The sequence below is a fragment of the Myotis daubentonii genome, chromosome 5 (assembly GCF_963259705.1).
Source record: "Myotis daubentonii chromosome 5, mMyoDau2.1, whole genome shotgun sequence".
NCBI lineage: Eukaryota > Metazoa > Chordata > Mammalia > Chiroptera > Vespertilionidae > Myotis > Myotis daubentonii.
The window spans coordinates 22,913,595-22,937,469 of NC_081844.1; the positions used below are offsets into that span (position 1 = coordinate 22,913,595).

At 49.3% G+C, this 23,875-nt stretch overlaps 3 protein-coding genes across 4 annotated transcripts; 2 read left to right on the top strand and 1 right to left on the bottom strand.

The window, feature by feature from the left end:
* Window positions 1-166: 166 nt before the first annotated feature.
* On the top strand, window positions 167-5,805 carry RAD23A (RAD23 homolog A, nucleotide excision repair protein). Its single transcript, XM_059696542.1, has 9 exons — window positions 167-348; window positions 1,705-1,866; window positions 2,035-2,216; window positions 2,357-2,412; window positions 2,546-2,673; window positions 2,925-3,003; window positions 3,128-3,261; window positions 4,828-4,992; window positions 5,074-5,805. The coding sequence occupies exons 1-9, from the start codon at window positions 277-279 to the stop codon at window positions 5,185-5,187; spliced, it is 1,092 nt and encodes a 363-aa protein (XP_059552525.1). The 5' UTR covers window positions 167-276; the 3' UTR covers window positions 5,188-5,805.
* Window positions 5,806-6,268: 463 nt separating this feature from the next.
* On the bottom strand, window positions 6,269-8,226 carry GADD45GIP1 (GADD45G interacting protein 1). The gene is made up of 2 exons (XM_059696543.1): window positions 7,846-8,226; window positions 6,269-6,627 (listed from the first exon to the last, which is right to left on the bottom strand). Exons 1-2 carry the CDS (start codon window positions 8,193-8,195, stop codon window positions 6,309-6,311), a joined length of 669 nt encoding a protein of 222 aa, XP_059552526.1. The 5' UTR covers window positions 8,196-8,226; the 3' UTR covers window positions 6,269-6,308.
* A 5,051-nt stretch (window positions 8,227-13,277) lies between these two features.
* DAND5 (DAN domain BMP antagonist family member 5) lies at window positions 13,278-23,671 on the top strand. Of its 2 annotated transcripts, XM_059696545.1 has the most exons (4): window positions 13,278-13,476; window positions 13,801-13,858; window positions 20,446-20,596; window positions 22,614-23,671. In XM_059696545.1, the coding sequence occupies exons 2-4, from the start codon at window positions 13,845-13,847 to the stop codon at window positions 22,857-22,859; spliced, it is 411 nt and encodes a 136-aa protein (XP_059552528.1). In that variant the 5' UTR covers window positions 13,278-13,476; window positions 13,801-13,844; the 3' UTR covers window positions 22,860-23,671. The 2 variants fall into 2 exon arrangements, with proteins under 2 accessions (XP_059552528.1, XP_059552527.1); XM_059696544.1 differs by lacking the exons at window positions 13,278-13,476; window positions 13,801-13,858 and having other exon boundaries at window positions 18,694-20,596.
* Window positions 23,672-23,875: the final 204 nt, after the last annotated feature.

A 23,875-nucleotide genomic window follows, 5' to 3' on the forward strand; every position in this document is an offset into this window, starting at 1 on the left:
CCTCTCTCCAGCAGCGCAGAATTTAGTGTGCGCATGCCTGACCCGAAAGGGCCTCTCATACGCATGCCCAAGAAAGCCCAAGGTGGGGGGGTGGGGGGAGGGGAGACGAGAAGGGGAAGAGCGCGCGCGCGCCGGTCCCGTGCTCTGATTGTCGGCGCGCGCAGCGCCTGCCCCGGAAGCGGTCGGCAAGCGGTGCGGCTGGGCACTAAGATGGCGGCGGCGTGAGTTGCATGTTGTGTGAGGGTCCCGGGGCCGCCGCGTCGCTCGGGCCCCGCCATGGCCGTCACCATCACGCTCAAGACGCTGCAGCAGCAGACTTTTAAGATCCGCATGGAGCCTGACGAGACGGTGCGAGCCAGGCTGGAGCCTGGGATGGGAGTGACGGGTTCGGAGGGTGGTATGGGGGCGGGGAGGCAGAGATCCCGGCGGGAGGGCTGGAGGATGGCGCGGTCCGGTCCCGGTTCACTCCTCCCAACCTGCCTGACTTTCCCGGACCACTCCGCCTCCCTTCCCCTAATGGTCTCCCGCCTAGCCCCTGGTGGCTGGGACGGCGCTCACGGTCCGGTCTCCGGACCAGGCTCCACCCCCGGGGCGCCTGCCAGGCCCCGGGTCTAATGTCAGCGCTCTCGCGGGGCGCGGGAGACCGGCTCGGATGCCCGGCCGGGCTGCGCGCCCCGGGACGGGGGCTCTGAGCTCTCAGCTTTGCAGGCGTCTCCTCGGGACGTTGGTGGCCGAATCTGGGAGTAGCGGCCAGTAGATGCCCACTGATGACGGCCACGATGATGATAATGATTATAAGTGGCCTGAGTTTCAATGGTCCTTGTTGGCCGTTTGTTCTTTGCTGGTCGCTGAGTTTTTACTGTTATTATCTTACTAAATCTGCAAAACAGGCCTGTCATTTGGGGACTCTTGACTCCTCACTTTACAGATCTAGAAACCCTAAGGAACTTGGCCATAGCCTTATACAGCAAGTATGGCAGAGCTAGGATTCAAATTCGGTTCTGCCTTATGTCAGAGCCCACAGTCTAACTATTCTGCCTTTTTTAGCTGAAAAGGGAATTTAGGACCCAACAAACATATGGACTGTTTATGTATTTGGCACTTTCTGCACAACCACCCCATGAAGGAGACATTGACATCCATTTTTTGCAGAAAAGGAAACACACAGGTTTTTTTTGTTTTGTTTTTTGTTTTGACCTGCTCAACTCTTTGACTTTGGGCGAAATTACTTAACCTCTCTGTGCCTCCATTTTCTTAAATATGAAATATTGTGAGGCTCTAAAAATGTGGCACATACGCATTTACGATAGCCCTGTTAACTTAGGCTCTCAGTAAGAACTGAGCACTGTCTGCAGTGTGGAATGAGGAACCCTCTTAACTCCCCAAATTGTTTTGTTTTTCACCACACTTTTCATCATCTGAAATACATATTTGTTTTTTCTCTTCCCCACATGAGTGACATCTCTATGAGAACAGGGCCTTGTGTTTTGTTTCCTGCTGTGTCTTCAGTGTCTGAAACAGCACCTGGCGCATTATAAGTGTTCTGTCAATACTCGGTTGAATGTTGGAATGATCAAGTAACTCAAATCTAACATACTTGACTATGAATCTTAGCTTTGTCATCAGGGCTTTCAGCCTCTTCTCCCCAACCTAGAAGAGAAGAGAGAATCTTGCGATTTGCAATGACTGCATCCCTTCCTACAGGTGAAGGTGCTAAAGGAGAAGATAGAAGCTGAAAAGGGTCGTGATGCCTTTCCTGTGGCTGGACAGAAACTCATCTATGCTGGCAAGATCCTGAGTGATGATGTCCCCATCAGAGACTATCGCATAGATGAGAAGAACTTTGTAGTTGTCATGGTGACCAAGGTGGGTGAAATATGCTGGTTGTGAGGATCACATGGATTAGCTGGGGAGCTGGCTAGAGCCTGTGTGCCCATGAGAGATTAGCTGTGAATAGGGTGGGGCCTGGATGTGACTGGATGGTGAGGCTTGATAGGGATACTGATGCTTGCTCCCTTTTTCTGGGTATGACAGGCCAAAAACAGCTCAGGCACCTCAGTACCCCCAGAGGCCTCATCCACTGCTGCCCCTGAGTCCTCCACATCCTTCCCGCTGGCCCCCGCCTCAGGCATGTCCCATACCCCACCTACCGTCAGAGAAGACAGGAGTCCATCGGAGGAATCAGTCCCCACGGCATCCCCGGAGTCTGTGTCAGGGTAAGGCAGGGAGCAGCAGTCCCAACTTGGGCCCTGTCCTCCCAGCACATTCCATTGCCCAAATATGTGGTCTTAACGCACACAGGGGGAGGGCAGGCCTCCAGAAGCCAGGGTCCGATTTCTCTCTCTTGAATTTGCAGCTCTGTTCCTTCTTCAGGTAGCAGCGGGAGAGAGGAAGATGCAGCCTCCACGCTAGGTGGGTGGGCAGTCCCTGGGGCAGAAGTGACTGGGTGTTCCAGCCATCAGTTGGGTCTTGTGTGGGTTTGGGAGGGTCTGGGAGCTCTCCTTCCCTTTCCCTGGTGACCCAGACCTCACTGCTCCCTCCACAGTGACTGGCTCTGAATATGAGACGATGCTGACGGAGATCATGTCCATGGGCTATGAGCGGGAACGGGTCGTGGCCGCCCTGAGAGCCAGCTACAACAACCCCCACCGAGCCGTGGAGTATCTGCTCACGGTGAGGTGGGGGTACAGCCTCCTGGGGAGGCTTCTGCGGAGTACATGGGCTTCAGTGCCCTGATGGGTGGTCGGGGAGGCAAAACCTGCCCCCAAAAGCCTTTGGGTTGTGGTAACAGCCAGGAAAGGCTTTCTACAAAAGGCTGGACATGAGTGGATGGGTGGGCCTCACCTATCTCCTGCCAGGGCTGAGCGTGCAGGAGGGAGGCAGCGGGTGTTCTGTGCTTTAGAACTAAATAGGACCCCTGACAGGGAATTCCTGGGAGTCCCGAGCCAGAACATGGTTCTGTCCAGGAGAGCCAAGTGTCTGAGCAGACGTCCACAGAACCAGGTGAGTGAGTTGGAAGGTGTGCATGTGGGGTGTCTGCTGTCAAGGCATCAGACTTCTCCCTACCCAAACCCCATGCTTCTGGGAGCCCAGCCTGGGGTCTGACTACGTGCCTCTTTCCTGCCAGCGGGAGAGAACCCCCTGGAGTTCCTGCGGGACCAGCCCCAGTTCCAGAATATGCGGCAGGTGATTCAGCAGAACCCGGCGCTGCTGCCTGCCCTGCTTCAGCAGCTGGGCCAGGAAAACCCACAGCTTCTGCAGGTGCGGCCCTGGGGGCTCAGAGGGAGCCAGTGTGGCCAACACCTCCCCTCCCTGTGGGACCCAAAGCCCGAAAGAACGAGCCTGGTCCAGTGCCTATGTAGGCATTCCTCTATACTTGGAAAATTGGACTAACAGTGGTCCCTTGGTGCTCCCTTTGACCTGTTTTATATAATCCTCCCAATCACCATGTGAGGGTGTGGGTACTGTCATCATTGCCCTCATGGAAGAAGACCCCAGAGGCTTGGAGCAGCAGGCAGCTGGTGGAGTGCCTGCCTCCAGCTTCTGCTCCTGTGCTCTGTCTTCTGGGTCTTGTGACTCTGACTGTGTCTTAGCTGCACATACAGCTGGTGCTTCATACATGTCATGTCAGTAAGGTTTCATTGCAGCACCCAGGACCACTGTGCCCTAGTTTGCTCTGGGTCCTCCATGAATGCCTGCCTCTCCCAGTTCAGGACCAGTCCTCTGCTGCTTCTCCCTCCACTTCTGTCTTATGCTGGCTCCTCCTGCTCACCTCCTCCAGCTGTTGGAGAGCCCAGGCTGCACATCTGTTCTTTATCTGCACTCAGTCTTCCCCATGCATCCTCCTGGGGCCTTCGGTCTGTGGTGACCCCCAAATCTGTGTAACCAGGCCAGACCTCTGGATGCCACGCTTTTCCATGGCTGACTTAATGCCTCCATGAAAGTGCTCTCCAGATGTGTTAAGTTTTCAGAACAGACCCTCTTCCCATCCCTTTCTGTCCCCACACGGACCAGCCTGGGGGCCTTCTGGGGTCGTCTGTCACCTGGCATGTCTGCTCCACTTCCTGAACATCTCAGTCAGTCCAGCCTTGCACTCTAGTTCGGTAGCTGGTATTTCACCTCCCGCCTGGTTGCCTGGTGGCCAGGCCGCTTTCTGCACAGCCCTCACAGTCCATTCTCCATTAGGAGCCAGAGTCTCGAAAAAGCACTTTCTCCATTCAAATGAAAATTGTCAGATGTACATAAAAGTTGACAGAGTTTTATCAGAACCCCTAGATAGGCAATATCCAGATGCATTTATGTTTTTAAAAGGTACACAGATTTACCCACCACCACTGTGGTATCCCATTACACTACAAGGTCTAGAAGAAAGCAAGTCTGGTCCCTGCTTTCCTCTCTGATCTCATTTTCTATTCTTCCCTCTCCTCTTTCTTGTTTACTTGGTTTAGCCAAATGGATCTTGTTTCTGGGACTTGTCAAATGCCTCCCCACCCTTTGGCTTTTGCACTTGCAACATGTTCTGCCTGGGGGAAACTTCCTTCTCTCCTGGCCCAAAATGACTTTCCTAGCCCAGTGTCTGCCCTACTGTATGCCAGGCCCAATATTTACATTGTAAATAATTATCTGTTTGCTTGTTTATGGCCTATCTCACCACCCTGGAACATCAGCTCCACCAGGGCAGGGTCTGTTCACCACTGTTGCTATTTGGCTAGAATAGGGACCTTCAACATACTTTACTAAGTGATTGAAAAACAAGGGCTATGATAATACACTTGGGGAGGTGGGCCAAAGGCCTTGGGTTGTCATCCCCTGCCCTCTGTCACACAGCAAATCAGCCGGCACCAGGAGCAGTTCATCCAGATGCTGAACGAGCCCGCTGGGGAGCTGGCGGACATCTCTGACATTGAGGGTGAGGTGGGTGCCATAGGCGAGGAGGCCCCACAGATGAACTACATCCAGGTGACGCCACAGGAGAAGGAAGCTATAGAGAGGGTAAGAGGCCTGGCTGAGGGGTAACCCTGCTGGTGGGCAGGCCCCCCCACCCCCTGCTCATACCTGCCCATCTTCCCACAGTTGAAGGCCTTGGGCTTCCCAGAGAGCCTGGTGATCCAGGCCTACTTCGCCTGTGAAAAAAACGAGAACTTGGCTGCCAACTTCCTCCTGAGTCAGAACTTTGATGATGAGTGATGCCAGGAAGCCAGGCTGCCTACTGCCCCACCCTACCCCCAAATCTACAAAAGTTTTATAAAAGAAAAAATATATATATATTCATGTTTATTTAAGAAGTGGAAAAAAGTAAAAAATCTTAAAAAAACAACAACCCAACTTCCCAGCCTCCTGAAGTGGCTCCTATTCCCATCTTAGCCTGAGATGACCTGGGCTAGACAGCTGTCCCCCCATCCCCTGCCTTAGCTCAGCCTGCTCCTGCTCCGAGGAGCTGGCAGGACTGGAAGTGACAGATGGGCCCCTCTTGGCCTCTGTCCCAGCTCCCTGCAGCCAGATGGAGAAGCGGCTGCTTGCTTCCCCATCCCCCAAAGAGCCCTTAAGACCCCCTTACCCTGGAAGGGGAAGGGGAAGCTGGAGCCCCAAACTTTGATCTTCTGTTGGAATGGCCCAAATCTTCCCATCTGGGGTGAGCACATTCTGGCCTTGGCCTCCAGCCTGCATCACTTCAATGGGAGGAAGCGGCCAGGCTTCTGTCTGGGGAAGGGGTAATGTCAGAGCCGCTCTGGAGGTCAAGGCCACCCCAGAACAGAACCCTGTCTCTGATAAAGGTTTTGAAGTGAATAAAGTTTTAAAAGCCCATCTGTGGTCTGTGCCTGCTGGGGCTTTCCACTCCAGCTTGTCTGGCTCTGGGGGTTAGTTGGGCACAGGAAATGTGGGAATGCCAAGAAGGGACAGAGGCCTGTCAGCCTGTGCAGATTGGGGCTCCCAGTGTATTCTCCCTCAGAAGCTGTCTCATTCCCTGCAGTGGGCCCCAGTCACATCTTGGTCTTGAAAGGGCTTGTTTCTTCCTATCCCCACCCCCCTTCATCACCACTCTGTTTTGGCTAAATTTCCCCCCTGGTAATTACTGGAGATTAATGTTAGTAAACAGAAGCCTTCTCCTCTGCCATCTGCTCCTACATTAGTTCCTCATTGCATCCCCTGTTCTCTCCTGAAACATGGTCTAGAGTCCCCCAGTGAGCAGCCCCAGGGAAGGATGGGGATTCCCTGGCCTCAGATATTGGGGAGGGGTACACTGAGAGAGGACACAGCTCTCCAAGAGTGAGGCTGTTGGGCAGCAGGTTTTATTGAGGAAGAAAAGCTCAGGAGCTAGGTGCCATGGAGTCTGCTGGGTCCTGGTCTGCAGTGGCGGCCATTGCAGCAATTCTTGCCTCCTTCTTCTGTCTTTGTTTTTCCTCCTTGAGGCGCTTGCGCTGCTGCTTCTCCAGGTCCTGCAGCAGCTCCTGGAAACGGGTGCTCCTTGGGTCCACGTGGTAGCCCAGGCGCTCCTGGGCTTCGGCCTGCAGCCTGGCTCGCCGCTCCTTGTCTGCCTTCTCCTTCTCCCTGCGCTCCTGCTGCCGCCGCCGCCAGTTCTCAATCATCTGTGGCATCTTGGCCATGCTCTCCGCAATGAGCTGCTCCCTGTAGGGGAAGGAGGGTGAGAGGTGAGGAAAGTGACACCCAACCAGAGCAGCACACATCTACCCTCATCCCACCCTCAAGTGTGCCCACATGTTGCTTCTCAACTCCTCCATGGAGATGAAAAACTGGGACGATTTATCTTGAGCATTATCTAGTGAACAGGCAGTAGAGATTAACTAATGTATGTATCACCTAGACTAGAGCATGAGAGGGCCAAGCCCCAGTAACCCCCAGGAGCAGACCCCAAGTTAACATTTCACGAGCTGTCTAGTGAGCCCTCTGTTTCACACACCATGCCAGGCCATTCCCAGGGACATCACTGACCACCTCCTGTAAGCCAGGCCCAGTTCTAGGCAAAGCATAAGGCAAGAAATGGACTGGATCTTTCCATCCAATCCTAAGTTTGTAAGTGCCAGTTATAGCCCCATTTTAAGGATTAGAAATGTGAGGCAGGAAGAACTAAAGCCTCACATTTCTAATTATCTAGCTGGGGTGGGGCAGAGATAGGAGAGAGGTTCCCATCCCATTTCCACTGTTAACTGCCTGGGTGACTGGACTGGTGACTCCATCTCCCAGGCCTCAGTTTCCTCATTTCTAATGAGGGTGGTCCCCCTTCCTCTTAGAGCTGTTGTGCAAATAAGAACATTAAACACTGAAGACACAAATGGCCTGCTCCCCAACCTTGCCTGCTTTGGCTGGCTCCTCACTCTAGGAAGTGGCACAACCCTGATGCCCTTGGTCTTGCCTCCATACTTTGGTTAAGTCTAATCCTTTAGACCTGCTTAGGAGTCCGACCTCTGCTCTTGATTCCAGACCTCATCACTTTCCAGTGAGGGCCTGGCTGTTCCCGAAAGCACGTTCCTACCTCAGGGCCTTAGCTGTTCCCTCCACCCAGAACATTTCCTTCTGCGGTCATTCAGGTCTCTGCTTACACATCGGGTGTGAGTCCCAAACCAAAGCCGCCCTCCGAGTGCACTCTTCACCAAATTTTATCTTCCTAATGGCTCTGTTGCCATCTGAAATGCTTTGTTCCCTGCTGTGTCCTCCGCACCTGGGACAGGCCTTGCACACAGTAGGCGCTTGAACAGTTACCCAGAAGTCTGCTTAGCAGCACGTAAATCTACAGCAACACAAACCCCACGATAACCGCCCGTTGGGGTACAATTCACGCATTGGGCCGCGAAGGGCGCGACCGCAGCCCCGACGGCACGCACGCACCTGGCCTTACGCTTCTGCTCCTCGGCCAGCTGCCGCACCCGCAGTGACTCCTGCATGGCCGCCAGGCTCGGGTGCCACTCGCTCTCCTCAGCCTCCAGCTCGCGCAGCTGCTCCTGCGACGGCCACAGCGACCCGGGGTCCACCCCGGAGGCTGCGCCGTGCCGCGCGAACTGCTTGGCCGCGTGGCGCGGCCCCAGCTGCCAGGGCGGGGTCAGTAGGTCATCCGGGTCCGGCCACCAGGGCCCAGGCGAGCGGCGCGGGGGCGGGGGCGCCCGGTAGGTACGGAAGCCTGGGCCCAGTGTTGTCGCCAGCCCGAGCAGGTTGCGGGACCGCCGCACGGGCGCCGCCATCTTGGCTGTGTGGGGTCCTCGCTGGCCGGCCGGGCTGCCCTCAGCGCTGCCTGCGAGCAAGTGGGCCTGATGGAAGGAGTGTGCTTGTTAGTTCAGGGCAGTGGGAAGAAGAGAGGTGTAAACATTTTTTATACATCTTCAAGTCGAATTTAAAATGTTATTTTAGCAATTACTTATTAAAATGGTATTTAAATTTTATATATTTAAAATAGCACTTAAATTTTTTCCACAGAAGAATTTTTATTACTATTTGTGTAATATTTAAAAATGTTTTTATTTTAGAGAGGAAGGATAGAGAGAGAGAGAGAGACATCAATGATGAGAGAATCCTTGATTGCTTAGCTGCCTCCTCCATCCCCCCCTTCCTCCTCCCCACACACTGGAGATGGAGCTGCAACCTGGGCATGCGCCCTGACTAGGAATCCAATGGTGACCTCCTGGTTCATAGGTCAAGGCTCAAACACTGAGCAACACCAGTTGGGCTGGAGACATTTTGGTAATATTAATTAAGACTGATGTGAAGTGGTCTGTGCACTCCCCAGTGCTGTGCATTCAGTGAATCCCAAGGAACAGCCCAGGGAACCAAGGAATCTGGAAGACGGGTGACCTCTTCCAGCACCATGGTTTGTTTTGGTTTGTTTGTTTGTTTCTATTTATTTATTGGCTCGTTTTATTTTTATTTTTTAAATATATTTTATTGATGTTTTTATAGAGAGGAAGGGAGAGGGATAGAGAGAATCATCGATCAGCTGCCTCCTGCACACCCCCTACTGGGGATGTGCCCACAACCAAGGTACATGCCCTTGACTGGAATTGAACCTGGGCCCCTTCAGTCCGCAGGCCGATGCTCTATCCACTGAGCCAAACCAGTTAGGGCTAGGCTCTTTTTATTTTTTAAAAATCTTTATTGTTGAAAGTATTACATATGTCCCTTACCCCCCCCCCCCATTGGCCCCCTCCAGCCTGCCTCCACCCCAGGACTTCACCACCCTATTGTCTATGTCCATGGTAAAGGTTCATTTAAAAAGTATATATTTTTATTGATTTCAGAGAGGAAGGGAGAGGGAGAGAGAGAGATAGAAACATCAGTGATGAGAGAGAATCATTGATTGGCTGCCTCCTGCACATCCCCTACTGGGGATTGAGGCTGCAACCCGGGCATGTGCCCTGACCAGGAATCAAATCTGACCCCCTTGTTCATAGGTTGATGCTCAACTACTGAGCCATATTGATTGGACCCAATCACTATTTTTGAAAGAGGATTTCAGCCTTAAAAAGGAAGGAAACTTTGACATGCGACAATATGGATGAACCTGGAAGACCTTATGCTAAGTGAAATAAGCCAGTCACAAAAGGACATGTGTTGTATTATTCCATTCATAGGAGGTCCCTAGAGGAGTTAGAGTTATGATGGGTGCCAGGGGCTGGGGAGGAGGATGGGGAGTTAGTGTTTAATGGGGACAGAGTTTTAGTTTGGGAAGATGACAAAGTTCTAGAGATGGATAGTGGTGATGGTTGCAAAACATTGTGAATGATGTGCTTAATGCCACTTAAAAATGGTTAAAATGGTAAATATATATTATATATATTTTGTTATCAAAAGGAAGAAAAGAAAGGAAGGAAGAATTGCAGTTTGCTCAGTGAGCCAGGAAGCCTGGACAAGAATATTTGTAGGTCACAGCAATACTGTATATATCCCAAGCTGGATTCCATGCTATGGATTCTCAGTCATTTCACCCACATTTTTTTAAAAAATATATTTTATTGATTTTTTACAGAGAGAAAGGGAGAGGGATAGAGAGTTAGAAACATCAATGAGAGCCAAAACCGGTTTGGCTCAGTGGATAGAGCGTCGGCCTGCGGACTGAAAGGTTCCAGGTTCGATTCCGGTCAAGGGCATGTACCTGGGTTGCGGGCACATCCCCAGTTGGGGATGTGCAGGAGGCGGCTGATCGATGTTTCTATCTCTCTCCCTTTCTCTCTGTAAAAAATCAATAAAATATATTAAAAAAAAAAGAAACATCAATGAGAGAGAAACATCAATCAGTTGCCTCCTACACACTCCCTACTGGGGATGTGCCCGCAACCCAGGCACATGCCCTTGACTGGAATCGAACCCGGGACCTTTCAGTCCACAGGCCGATGCTCTATCCACTGAGCCAAACCGGTTTTGGCTACAATCTATATTTTTAAGCAGTGCACATAAATGGTATCCTGAAGGTATTAATTTGCAACTTTTCTCTCTTCTACTTTCCAGATGTTTCCGTGTGGATCCCTGTAGGTTTATTGTACATGTTATGTAGTGTGTTTTTCACATTGTGAGTCATGGGGCCCTTTATTGATTCAGGAAATCAACGAGGTAGGTTACAACCAGCACTTATTTATTTCTAGGTTTAAAATTAAGGGAAGAAAAATTTATAAACATTTTTAATTAAAAAAAATTTTTTAAGAAAATATATTTTATTGATTTTTTACAGAGAGGAAGGGAGAGGGATAGAGAATTAGAAACATCGATGAGAGAGAAACATCGATCAGCTGCCTCCTGCACACCCCCTACTGGGGATGTGTCCGCAACCAAGGTACATGCCCTTGACCGGAATTGAACCTGGGACCCTTCCGTCCGCAGGCCGACGCTCTATCCACTGAGCCAAACCGGTTAGGGCTAAAAAAAGTTTTTTAATTGTGACAAAATACACATAAGACTTACCATTGTAACCGCTTTTAAGCATATTACTCAGTGGCATTAAGCACATTCACATCATTGTGTAATCACCACCACTGTCCATCTCCAGGACTTTGTCATCTTTTTTTTTTTAATTTAAATTCTTTATTGTTTAAAGTATTACATACTAGTATGTCTCCATTGACCTTTCCCTGGCCACTCCCACCCCCCAGCACATGCTCTCACCCCCCTATTATCTGTGTCCATTTGTTATGCTTGTATACATGCATACAAGTTGATCTCTTATCCCACCCCACCTTCGCTTCCCTGCTTTCCTTCTGAGGTTTGATGGTCTGTTCAATGCTTCTGTGTCTCTGGATCTGTTTTTATCAGTTTATGTTGTTCATTATATTCTACAAATGAATGAGATCATGTGATATTTATCTTCCTCCGACTGGCTTATTTCGCTTAGCATAATGCTCTCCAGGTCCATACATTCTGTTGCAAATGGTAAAAGCTCCTTCCTTTTTACAGCAGCTTAGTATTCCATTGTGTAGATGTACCACAGTTTTCTAATCCACTCATCTGCTGATGGGCACTTAGGCTGTTTCCAAATCTTAGCTATTGTAAATTGTGCTGCTATTAACATAGGGGTGCATATATTTCTGATTGGTGTTTCTGATTTCTTGGGGTATATTCCTAGAAGTGGGATTACTGGGTCAAATGGGAGTTCTATTTTTAGTTTTTTTGAGGAAAACTGTTTTCCATACTGTTTTCCACAGTGGCTGCACCAGTCTGCATTCCCACCAAGACTTTGCCATCTTACAAAACAGAAACTCCATCCCCATTAAACACTAACTCCCCATTCTCCCTTTCCTTAGCCCCTGACACCCACTATTCTACTTCGGTCTCTATGAATTTAACTCCTCTAGGGACCTCATATAACTGGAATCATACAATACTTGTTCATCTATGACTGGCTTATTTTACTTAGCATAATGTCCTCAAGTTTCTCCACATTATAGTATGTTTCAGAATGTCCTTTCTTTTTAAGGCTGAATAATATTATATATATTTACTACATTTTGTTTTTCCATTCATTCACTGATGTACATTTGAGCTGCATCTACTTTTTTTTTAAAATATGTTTTTATTGATTTTCTACAGAGAGGAAGGGAGAGGGATAGAAAGTTAGAAACATTGATGAGAAACACCGATCAGCCACCTCCTGCACGCCCCCGACTGGGGATGTGCCTGAAACCAAGGTACATGCCCTTGACCGGAATCGAACCCGGGACCCTTGAGTCCGCAGGCCGACACTCTATCCACTGAGCCAAACTGGTTCTGGCTGCTTCTACTTTCTTTTATCGATTATGAATAATGCTGCTATGAACATGGGTGTACGGTGATTATTTAATGGAAAAAATGGAATAAAAATATCAGATTGTATCACATGTAGTAAGGGTAAATATTGTTTGGTAAAACTTTTATTTCTGTCATATATACATGGATGTATATACTAGTATTCCAGTTGCAATTACATGCTAACCTTCCCTAAATAACCATTTTTATTATGCTCATGAATTATGTGGATCAGGAATTTAGGCAGGGCACAGTGGGGATGGTTTATCTCTGCTCCTTGCTGTCTGTAGCCCCAGCTGGGAAGAATTCAAAGTTGAATGTCTAGATGCCAGTCCTCCAGAATCATCAGAAGGATCTTCGTTCGTTCATGTCTCATGATTGATGCTGGCTGGAGCCTCAGCTGGGCTGTCAGCTGGAGTATCTATCTATACAGTGGTCTCTTCATATGGGCCAGTTTGAGCTTCCTCACAACATGGCAGCTGGGTCCCAAATGAACAAGGCTGAAAAGCAGGCATTTTGGAAGTCACATGACATCATTTTTGTTGTACTGTATTCTATTGGTCAAGCCAGTCACAAAGGTTGTCTCAGTTCAAGGGGAGGGGTCAAAGACCATGTCAATCAAAGGACTGTCAAGGTCTCTTTGTCAAGACCTGTAAATAAAATGTATTTCTTACTGTGCTTAGTGGTGGGGGGAAAAAGTTTGAAAAAACAACAACAACAAACTCTGCTTGATATTGTCTGTGGTATAAATAAACTATAATTATTCATTCCATCAGGATGTTTTTTTTTTTAAAATATATTTTATTGATTTTTTACAGAGAGGAAGGGAGAGAGATAGAGAGCCAGAAACATCGATGAGAGAGAAACATCGATCAGCTGCCTCCTGCACATCTCCTACTGGGGATATGCCCGCAACCCAGGTACATGCCCTTGACCGGAATCGAACCCGGGACCTTTCAGTCCGCAGGCCGAAGCTCTATCCACTGAGCCAAACCAGTTTCGGCCAGGATGTTTTTTTTTATTATTATTTTTTATTTTTTTGTTTTTTTTCTCATCAGGATGTTTTGATGGACATTTGTTTCCAAATTGTTTGTTTTGATTGCGGAAATGATGCTGCAGTGAGCTTGTATATTGAGGGAAGTTTTCCTAGAGTTCTCAATAAATCCAAGTCTTTCCCCAGCGTTTCCTGAGGGACAGATGTGGTTGAGATCTGTGGTTGAGGTCCAGGGAATGAAGCAAATTGAGGGTGGAGGACAGGTAAGTGCATCAGGCAGGGGCCAGCCATGCAGGCGTTAGAGGACATGATGAGGGTTTGTACTTTTATTCTAAGGACAATGGGGAGCCATGGGAGGGCTTTGAGAAGAGGAGTGATGGATGTGATTTGTGATTCTCCCCTGGTCGCTAAACTGAAAAGACATTGAGTGGGTCACCATGTGGGAACAGGAAGACCCATTAGGAAATAGAAGGGGCATGTCATGTCACCATGTGGTCCCTGAGACTGTGCAATAATTACCTTTGCTATTACCAGGCCTAGAATTTTCTCCCAGGATCTTTACTGATGGGCTTTTTCTTGTCATTCAGGTTTCACTGGGTGATCACTTCCTGTAATTTTTGGATCTTGGAAGATGCAGGAAATGAGGTAGAGATGGTCCCTCACCTCGAACAGCTCACAGACTTTGGGTGAGATACACACTAATTATAGTGGAGGCGAAAAAGGAAGAAAGTGCCTGGAATGGGGCCGATGGACAGTCAGGTGTGGCACTTCTGAACTGCAGATTCCTCCCAGGTCAGGAAATTTGGAATCATGTTGAGAAACATCAGCCTAGAGATTAAGAGAAGGCACTCTGAGGTCAAAACAGCCTGGAGAGTTTCAGCTGCTGGCCAGCACTGGGCACATAGTCAGTACCAAATGGTCATGGGAGAGGGGCTTCTGAGGGCAACCTTTAAATTGAGGTAAACTTCACACAACATAAAATTAATCATTTTAGCCTGGCCAGTGTTGCTCAGTGGTTGAGCATCAACTCATGAATCAAGAGGTCACAGTTCGACTCACAGTCAGGGCACATGCCTGTTGGGGGAGAGAGAGAGAGTAACATCAATGATGAGAATCATGCAGAAGGCAGCTGATCAATCATTCTCATCATTGATATTTCTCTCTCCCTCCCTCCCTCCCTCTCTCTCTCTCTCTCTCTCTCTCTCTCTCTCTCTCTCTCTCCCCCTTCCTTTCTGAAATCAATAAAAATATATTTAAAATTTAATCATTTTAAAGTGAAAACTTCAGTGCCATTTAGTACATTCACAATGTTGTGCCATCACCACTTCTATCTAATTCTGGAACATTTTCATCACCCAAAAAGGAAACTCCATACCCATTAGCAGTCACTCCAATTCTCCCCTCCCTTTAGTCCTTGGCAACCACTAATCTACTTTCCATTTCTATGGAATTGCCTATTTTGGAAGTTTCATATAAATGGAGTCATACAATATGTGACTATTTGTGTCTAGATTCTTGTACTTAGCATGTTTTTGAGGTTCATCCATATGGTAACTAACATATATCAGTACTTGTTATGAACTGAGTTGTATCCCCTCAGAATTCATGTGTTAAGGTGCTAACCCTCAGTGTTAACCTCAGTGTATGACCATATTTAGAAATAGGGTCTTTAAAGAAGTAATTTAATTAAAATGAGGTCATTAGGGTGCAAAGATACAGAGCGAAGATGGCCATCTACAAGCCGAGAGAGGCCTCAGAAGAAACCAACCTTGCTGACACCTTGATCTTGCACTTCTAGCCTCCAGAGCCATGAGACAATCAATTTATGTTGGTAAAGCCCCCTAGGTTCTTTATTATGGCAGCCCTAGCAAATTAATACAGTACTTCATTGATTTTTTAAAAATATATTTTATTGATTTTTCACAGAGAGGAAGGGAGAGGGACAGAAAGCCAGAAACATCGATGAGAGAGAAACACCGATCAGCTGCCTCCTGCACATCTCCCACTGGGGATGTGCCCGCAACCCAGGTACATGCCCCCGACCGGAATCGAACCTGGGACCCCTCAGTCCGCAGGCCGACGCTCTATCCACCGAGCCAAACCCGTTTCGGCGACTTCATTGATTTTTATAGCTGAATGATGTTCCATTGTAGGGAATTGTTTTTCTTGTATCCAAAGATGGAAAAGAACCTAAATATCCGAGAATAGAGGACTTGTTAAAGAAATGACTGAATATCATAGGATGGAATACTATGCAGATGTTAAAAAAGAATAAGGGCACTCTTTATGTCCTGGTTCTTAAAGTGTGGTTCCCTGGCCGTAGCATCAACATCACCTGGGAATTTGTTAGAAATGCAAGTTCTCAGGCTCCAATACCAAATCAGATACTCTATGGGTGGGGCCCTCTGTGTGGGAGCCCTCCGGCGGACACTGATGCAGGCTCAAACCTGAGACCTATTGCTGTATATAACGATGTAGCCCAGGGGTTCAAAGCAGCCCTGGGGTGCTTTTTAAAAACATTAGTGGATGGGGCTCATCCCCAAAGATTCCAGCATGATTGATCCAGAGCAGGGTCTGGACAGCAATTTCCCACTTAAAAGTGACTTGAATGTGCAGCCAGGAATGTGAACCACTGATAGGGAGTAAGTGTGAAAAGCCAGGTGAAAAAGAGTCATGTTTCAAAATGTTCTTTGCAGGAATGTGACGGTTAAAATTTGGATAATGGAGAAATAAATTTCGGGTATGTATATGCAGTAGAATATTCTTTATCAGTGAAAAGGATGGAATATGAAATGGAGTACTGGTGAAAGTTAAAAGAATCTATATATTATGAATCTATATATTATATATAATCTACATATTAAGTTAAAAACACACAAAACAATTTTATGTATCTTTTGTGAATGGATATATGTGTAGTAAAACTATGAATACAACCATAGGGATTACAATGGGCAAATCCAGGAATTAGGCATAAGTATAGAGCAAGTTTCTTTCATATCTGTAATCTTTTCTTTTATTAGTATGTTTTTATTGATTTTTTCTTTCAGCAGGAGAGGAAGGGAGAAGGGGAGAGAGAGAGAGAGAGAAACATTGATGTGAGAAAAACATTGATCGGCTGCCTCTGTATGCTCCTCGACCAGGGATCGAATCCAAAACTTGTATATGTGCCCTGACCTGGAATCAAACCAGTGATCTTTCAATGCAGGGGACGACACTCAACTAACTGAACCACACTGGCCAGGGCTCATATCTGTAATCTTTTCTTTCTTTCTTTTTTTAAAATATATTTTATTGATTTTTTACAGAGAGGAAGGGAGAGGGATAGAGAGTTAGAAACATCGATGAGAGACAAACATCGATCAGCTGCCTCCTGCACACCTCCTAGTGGGGATGTGCCCGCAACCAAGGTACATGCCCTTGACCGAAATCGAACCTGGGACCTTTCAGTCCGCAGGCCGACGCTCTATCCACTGAGTCAAACCAGTCAGGGCTTTTCTTTTTTTAAAATATATTTTTGTTGATTTCAGAGAGGAAGGGAGAGGGGGAGATAGAAACATCAATGATGAGAGAGAATCATCAATTGGCTGCCTCCTGCATGCCCCCTAGCTGGGATTGAGCTTGCAACCTGGGCATGTGCCCTGACTGGGAATAGAACCCTCGACCTCCTGGTTCATAGTTGGATGCTCAAGCACTGAGTCACACCGCTGGGCCGGACTTCATTTCTTAATTGTGGTAATGATTACAGTGGGTTTTGTTATTTTATGTATATAAAAGTCCTTCCTTAGGATATGTTTTTCATTGATTCTAGAAAGAGGGAGGGAAAGAGAGAGAGAGAGAAACATGGATGTGAGAGAGAAACATCGATCAGTTACCTCCCATATGTGCCCCAATTGGGGATCAAACCCGAAATCTAGGCATGTGCCCTGACCAGGAATGGACTCTTCAGTGCACCGGGAAACACTCCAAACAACTGAGCCAGACGGACCAGGGCTTTTTGTTACATTTTTGTCTACACTTATTTGAATGCCCACAATACTTCACTTAAAGAGCAAGAGGCAGCTCTGCCAGGTAGTTCAGTTGGCTAGAGTGTCCTCCCATATGTCAGGGTTGCGGGTTCGATATTCGGTTAGGGCATATACAAGAAGCAACTAATGAATGCATAAATAAGTGGAACAACAAATTTATGGTTTTTCCCCCCTCTTTCCCTTTCTAAAATCAATAACAAAAAAATCAATAACAATTTTTTAAAAAAGAGCAGGGGGCAGAATAAAGGCATGAATTGCTTTCATTTATCCTTTTTACCCCTGCTCACCCTTTTTTTCGATAACCCTCACTGGAGGGTATTTTTTCTATTGCTTTTTAGAGACAATGGAAGAGGGAGGGAGGAAACATAGAGAGCAAGAACAGAGAAACATCGATGTGACCCATATCCTTGACTGGGAATCGAACTCAAGACCCTTTGGTGGATGGGCCAATGCTCTAACCCCATGCAACCAGCTAGGGCATTTTTCTTTCTTTTTAAGATTTTATATACGTGTGTGTGTGTGTGTGTGTGTGTGTGTGTGTGTGTGTGTATTTCAGAGAGGAATGGGGGGAGAGAGAGAAACATCAGTGATGAGAGATTCATTGATCAGTTGACTCCTGCATGCCCCCTACCAGGGATCAACCCAGCGGGAACCCCTAACCTGAATCCCTTCTGGTTCATAGGTCCATCCATGCTCAACCACTGAGCCACACCGGCTGGGCTTTCCCTTTTTCAAAGTTTCTTTTTGTTTCTTTTTTGTTATTAATCCTCACCCGAGGATATTCTTCCATTGATTTTTAGGGAGAGTAGAAGAGAGGGAAAGACAGAGAGAAACGATGTGAGAGAAACACATCAATTGGTTGCCTCCTGCACGCCAAAGTTTCTTTTAATGGTTAAAACAATATTTAAACTCTAAAGTGAAGTTTCCCTCCTCAACCCCTCTTCTTATCCTCTCATTTTCATGTCCTTCTCCAGCAGGGAACTCCCGCTGATTTTTTTCAGTGTTCAAATACAAGGAAACTGTAGCTGTAAAGTCTTATCACTCTCCCCCAAAAGGTCAGGGCATAACATACCCTGTTCTGAAAAATTTTTAACTTCATTTTTTTGCGGGGATCTTTCCATGTTGAAACTATAAGAGCGTGCACAGCCCTGTACAGATGTGCAATATTTATGCCTGGTGGGTCAGGGGAACAGCGAGGAGGCCCGTGTGGATTGAGGGGGAGAGACGAGAGTGGGGAGGTTATGAGAGCTGACAGTGCGAGCCCTGGTGGGCTGCGGTGAGAACTTTGGCTGTTACTCCGGGTGAGGTGGGGAGCCCTGGAGGGTCCTGAGCAGAAGAGGGACGTGCCTGGACTTAGGGCACCCTCTGGCAGCTGTGGTGGGGGTACAGGCTTTGGGGGCGGGACCAGGGTGAAGGTGGGAGATAATAGGGGCCGTGTCCAGGTGGGGGACCGAGGAGGGAGTGAGAAGTGGGTGGATTCTGGGTAGATTTTGAAGCGGACAGGACTTGCTGTCAAATCATTAGGGAGGGGGTGGGGTCAGAGAAAGTAAGGGGTCAAGGGTGCTCCAAAGTTCGGGGCCTTAGGTCCTAGCGGGATGGAGCTGGGTCTAGACGCAGCGGTCGCCAACCGGTGGTCCGTGAGGTCCGAAAGGGCTGGAGGGCAGCAGTGGGATTGGTTGGGGGACGCCCAGGAGCTCGGATGTAGAGGGAGGCAAGTCCCAAGAGCCGGGCCCGCAGTCCCAAGAGCTGCCGCCAGAGGGCGAGCCAGCCGCATCGCCTGCGCACACCTTGGGTCGCGGGAAGGACTCGCCCTGCTGCTTCCCACGGCCCTGCAGCCTGCAGAGCCTCACCTGGGTGCGAGATGGGGGCCGCAGAGGTGCCAGGGCCGGCCGGGACCTCCCGGAGCCCCAAAGCCTGGGACTCCCATTCCTCTGTGCTTCAAGTACGCCAGCTTCCACTCCCCACCAGGCTGTTTGCTCTGCCTGTGACACTATCTCAGGGTTCTGCAAAAATGTCACCTCTTCAAGAAGGCCTTTCCTGACCACCCTGGGGGCAGAAGCCCCTCCCCTTCAAGGGACAGCCCTTTTAATTTAAAAACATTATATATATAAAATTGTTTCAGAGAGAGGAAGGGAGAGGGAGAGACAGAAACATCAATGATGAGAGAAAATCATGGATAGGCTGCCTCTGGGCATGTGCCCTGACCAGGAATTGAACCTTGACCTCCTGGTTCGTAGGTCCATGCTCAACCACTGAGCCACACCGGCTGGGCAAGGCACATTCCTTTTTAATATCTTCTTAATATTTAAGACTCTGAAATAATCTTATTTATCTTGTATTGTCTGTTTTCTGCATTACAACATAAGGCAGGGAGGACCCCATTTTCTGTTTTGTCCACCTGTATCCCCAGGGCTCAGAATTATGTGTGGCCTCTAACAGGTGCTAAAGGAAAACCAACAGCAATAATGTTAATCATAGCTTACTCATGGTGGTACTGTGTACCAGCTTCTAGTTTAAACTCCTTACATAAATTATCTCCTTCAGTCCTCAGAACAGCCCTACCAGGTGGGGATGGTTATTATCTCCATACTTCAGAGGAGGAAGCTGAGGCCAAGAGTGGTTAAGGGACTTGACCAAGGTTGCACAGCTAGGAAGTTGCAATGCGGTGATTGAAACCTGAGTAGCTTAACTGCAAAGTCTGGTTTTGCTAAATGGATGAATGGGGCCTGAAACCAGGTACAGAGCCCTCAGGGACTCTGGCATTGTGCCCCAAGCCCCTCTAGACTTGCCTTTCCTGTCCCCCAGCCCACATGCCAGCAGTCCCAGCCCCCACATCCCCTGCCATGCTGGGGGGAGGGGTGGGAACCTAGCAGGTCTGGGTTTACTCTGGAGTTTGCCGAGGCACCTCCCAGGCTGCCCAGGTGGGGGGCAGGCCATTAAAAGTGGGTCTGGTGGGCACAGACTTCACTCACCAGACAGCAGGGTCAACTGCCCAGGACCCTGAGCCCAGTCCCAGACAGACAGACAGATGCTCCTCAGCCAGCTGACCACAGTTCTGAGCCTGCTCAGTGGAGCCTGCCTACCCACAGGCTTGGGGAGGCCTGGACCCCAGGGTTCCCCACCCCAGCCCTGGGCTACCACAAATCAGACCCGATCTCTGGGCCAAGGGGCCCAGGCCTCCCCAGTGCCATCCTCTGCTCTCAGCAGCTGGAAGGCCTTCTTGGACCTGCAGAGAACCAGGCGTATGGGAATAGGTGGGCTGCAGCATGAGCAGGAGGTGGCCACCACCATGTCTCTCCCGCTGGACCCACAGGAAGTAGCCCAGGAGACGTGTAAGGCTGTGCCCTTCACTCAGGTGAGTATGTGGTGGGAGAAGGGAGGGCTGAATCTTAGCGTTGACAGAGAGCATGACTGTGGTGCCAGATTTGGAATCAAGCCCTGTACCCTTTACAGGGTCAAGTCCCTGTACTCTGATCGTCAGTTCCCTCCCTTATGAAATGGGGGTTGCCCCTCTGCCAGCTTCTGCAATCACCACCCTGTCCCCCACGTCTATTTTTCCATTTAATGGCCAGAGGCACCTGTGAGCTTCTGAGTCAGATTATGTCTCTTCTACACTCAGAACCCTCTGTGGCTCCCACCTCACCCAGAGCAAAAGCCCAAATTTTCCCCACAGCCCACAAGGCCCTGCTCCGTTTGTCTGTCCTCTCTCTGCTCTCACTTCCTCCCATTCCCCCTGCCCACTTTATTCCTGCCACACCTGCCTCCTTACTCTTCCCCAGACACACCAACAATATATACCACTGGCTGTTCCTTTGCCTCTAGCACCTCCCCCCATCCTGACATTCTGTGGCTCCTTCTTTCACCTCCTTCAGGTTTTTACTCAAACGTTATTTAAAAACGCAGCAGCCAGGCTCGTGTGGTGCAGTGGTTGAGCATCAACCTATGAACCAGGAAGTCACGGTTCGATTCCCAGGCAGGGCACATGCCTGGTTGCGGGCTTGATCCCCGGCAGGGGGTGCAGGAGGCAGCCAATCAATGATTCTCTCTCATCATTGATGTTTCTATCTCTCCCTTTCTCTCTGAAATCAATAAAAAAATATTTTTAAAAAATGCAGTACCCCCCACCCCACTTTCCTCTTTTCCGCTTTATTTCTCCCTGTAGTACACATCATCCCCTAAAAAGTGAAATTGGTTTTGTGATTGCATTTATTATCTGTCTTCCTCAGTGGAATGTCTGTTCCAGCAGGGCAGGGTTTATGCCTTAGTCACTCTGTATTCCCATCCTTAAGCTCTAGAGCAGAGCCAGGCACACAGCCGCAGCCCAGTGCTTGTTAAATGATGAACAATAGTGGTACCTGCCTTCTGAGCACTTTTGGGCAGCCTGAATGAGGGGTATGGGCAGCACTCACAGTGCATTCAGTTGGTGCTCCATAATGGCTGTAGGCATTCATGCCCTGTGTTGTTTATGGCCCAGGCTCTGAAGCCAGGTGTACCAAGTTCTGCCTTAACTGCTGATTTCTTTGTAACTCCAAGCAAGAGGGTGGGGTCACTGGGGCAGAGAGGGAAGGTGGGGAGATGAAGTTGTGGGGAGAGGGACAGAGACAGGAGTGCAGGGTTTAAACAGAGAAGGGCCATGAACAGGGGGTGAATTGATAGATCCACTTAGTTGGAGGGGATCAGAGGAGGAACTAACGTTTATTGAACTGACTGTGTGCCAGGTTATAGGCCAGGGGTGGGCAAACTTTTTGACTCGAGGACCACAATGGGTTCTTAAACTGGACCGGAGGGCCGGAACAAAAGCATGGATGGAGTGTTTGTGTGAACGAATATAAATTCAAAGTAAACATTATTACATAAAAAGGTACGGTCTTTTTTTTTTTTTTAGTTTTATTCATTTCAAACGGGCCAGATCCGGCCCGCGGGCCATAGTTTGCCCACGGCTGTTATAGGCTAAAGCAGTGGTTGGCAAACTCATTAGTCGACAGAGCCAAATATCAACAGTACAACGATTGAAATTTCTTTTGAGAGCCACATTTTTTAAACTTAAACTATATAGGTAGGTACATTGTTATTAACTTAATAGGGTACTCCTAAGGCTTAGGAAGAGCCACACTCAAGGGGTCAAAGAGCCGCATGTGGCTCGCGAGCCGCAGTTTGCCGGCCACGGGCCTAGAGTAGTTTCTTTTTTTCCTGGTTGAACTTTGATGATCTCATAGGTGAAGAAACTGAGGCCCAGAGAGGTTGAGTAACTTACCTCAAGTCACACAGCAATGGCAGAGTCAGGATCTGAGCCCAGGCTCAAGGTGGGGTGGAAGTGGATTGGGGGTTATTCTCATTACTCTGGCCTCCTGTCTCCCTGCCTCTGGCCCCAGGTGCTCTCCCAGCCGGGATGCATGGCTAAGCGCCTCCGAAATCACCTCTGCTTCGGCCACTGCTCCTCGCTCTACGTCCCCGGTGTGGACCTCGCCCCGTTCGTCCTCTGCAACAGCTGTGTGCCCGCTCGAAGGCACTGGACACCCGTGTTCCTGTGGTGCCGGGTGGGCAGCCCAGCCTCTCGTCGGCGGGTGAAGATATACACAGTGCTGGTCGAGAGGTGTCAGTGTAGCCTGAAGGCATGAGCTGAGCATCACGGACTGACACAGACGCACGCACCTCGGAGAGATGTGGGAGTCGGAAAGACACCGACCTGGAGAATGTCCACGGGTCAGAGACCAGGGATGCAGGGAAAGCCAGATGGGCCTCCCGAGTCCTCACCCTGCTCCCGTGAATACCAGACAGCCCCGTAGCGGCGGACCACTCACAGTCACAGCACACGCTACTGAGCACTCACTGTCGGCCAGGCCCAGCTCTAAGCATTTGCCAGGTACTTACTTGAGTCACCCTCAGAGCTGCCCAATAGCATAGAGGCATCACCCCATTTTACAGGGAAGGAAACTGAGGCCCCAAGAGGCAAAGACACTTGCTCAGGGTCGCACAACACGACATGGCAGAGCCAGCATTTGAACCCCAGACCGGACCTCCTCTCACAGAATAAGTCAAAGACACACCCCTAAATGCAGGGAGAACGGATGACCCCACCCAGGAGACACAATGACGACCCTGTCCTAGGGACCCCAACAAACCCAGGCAGGAAAGCAGAGGTAGCTACGGGGGGACACCTGGGTTCCCCAAGTCAGAAGCAGAACCCACAAACTCCAGCTGCCCCTCCCAATATCCACCAGCCCCACGCCCACTGTGGCATCTACAAGACCATAAAGGTTGATGGAGTCCAGTTGTGTGTATATGTGTGTATTTGTTCCTCCAACCGGAGTTCCCTGGAAGTGGGTGGCCCTGTGGAATGTGGGCATGAGGGGTGCTCCCTCCTCTGTTGGGCACAGGGTCTGCAGCGGACGAGGGCGGCTGGGCTTTGGGCGTCTGGAACCAGGGCCCTAGCAGATGGGCCCGTCTGGCACAGACGCAGGGACATGTGGTGCTGTCAGGGTTGCCTCCAAATGCTCCCCGGAGCGCAGGGCGGTGGGGGGGGGCGGTCAACCGGGGCCCCCCTCAGTCCTCTTCCTGCCTCAGGAAGGAAGGCCCCAGGTGAGGGGAGCAGGAGGAGGGGACCCGAGGAAACAGATGGGCCAGTGGGGCGTGG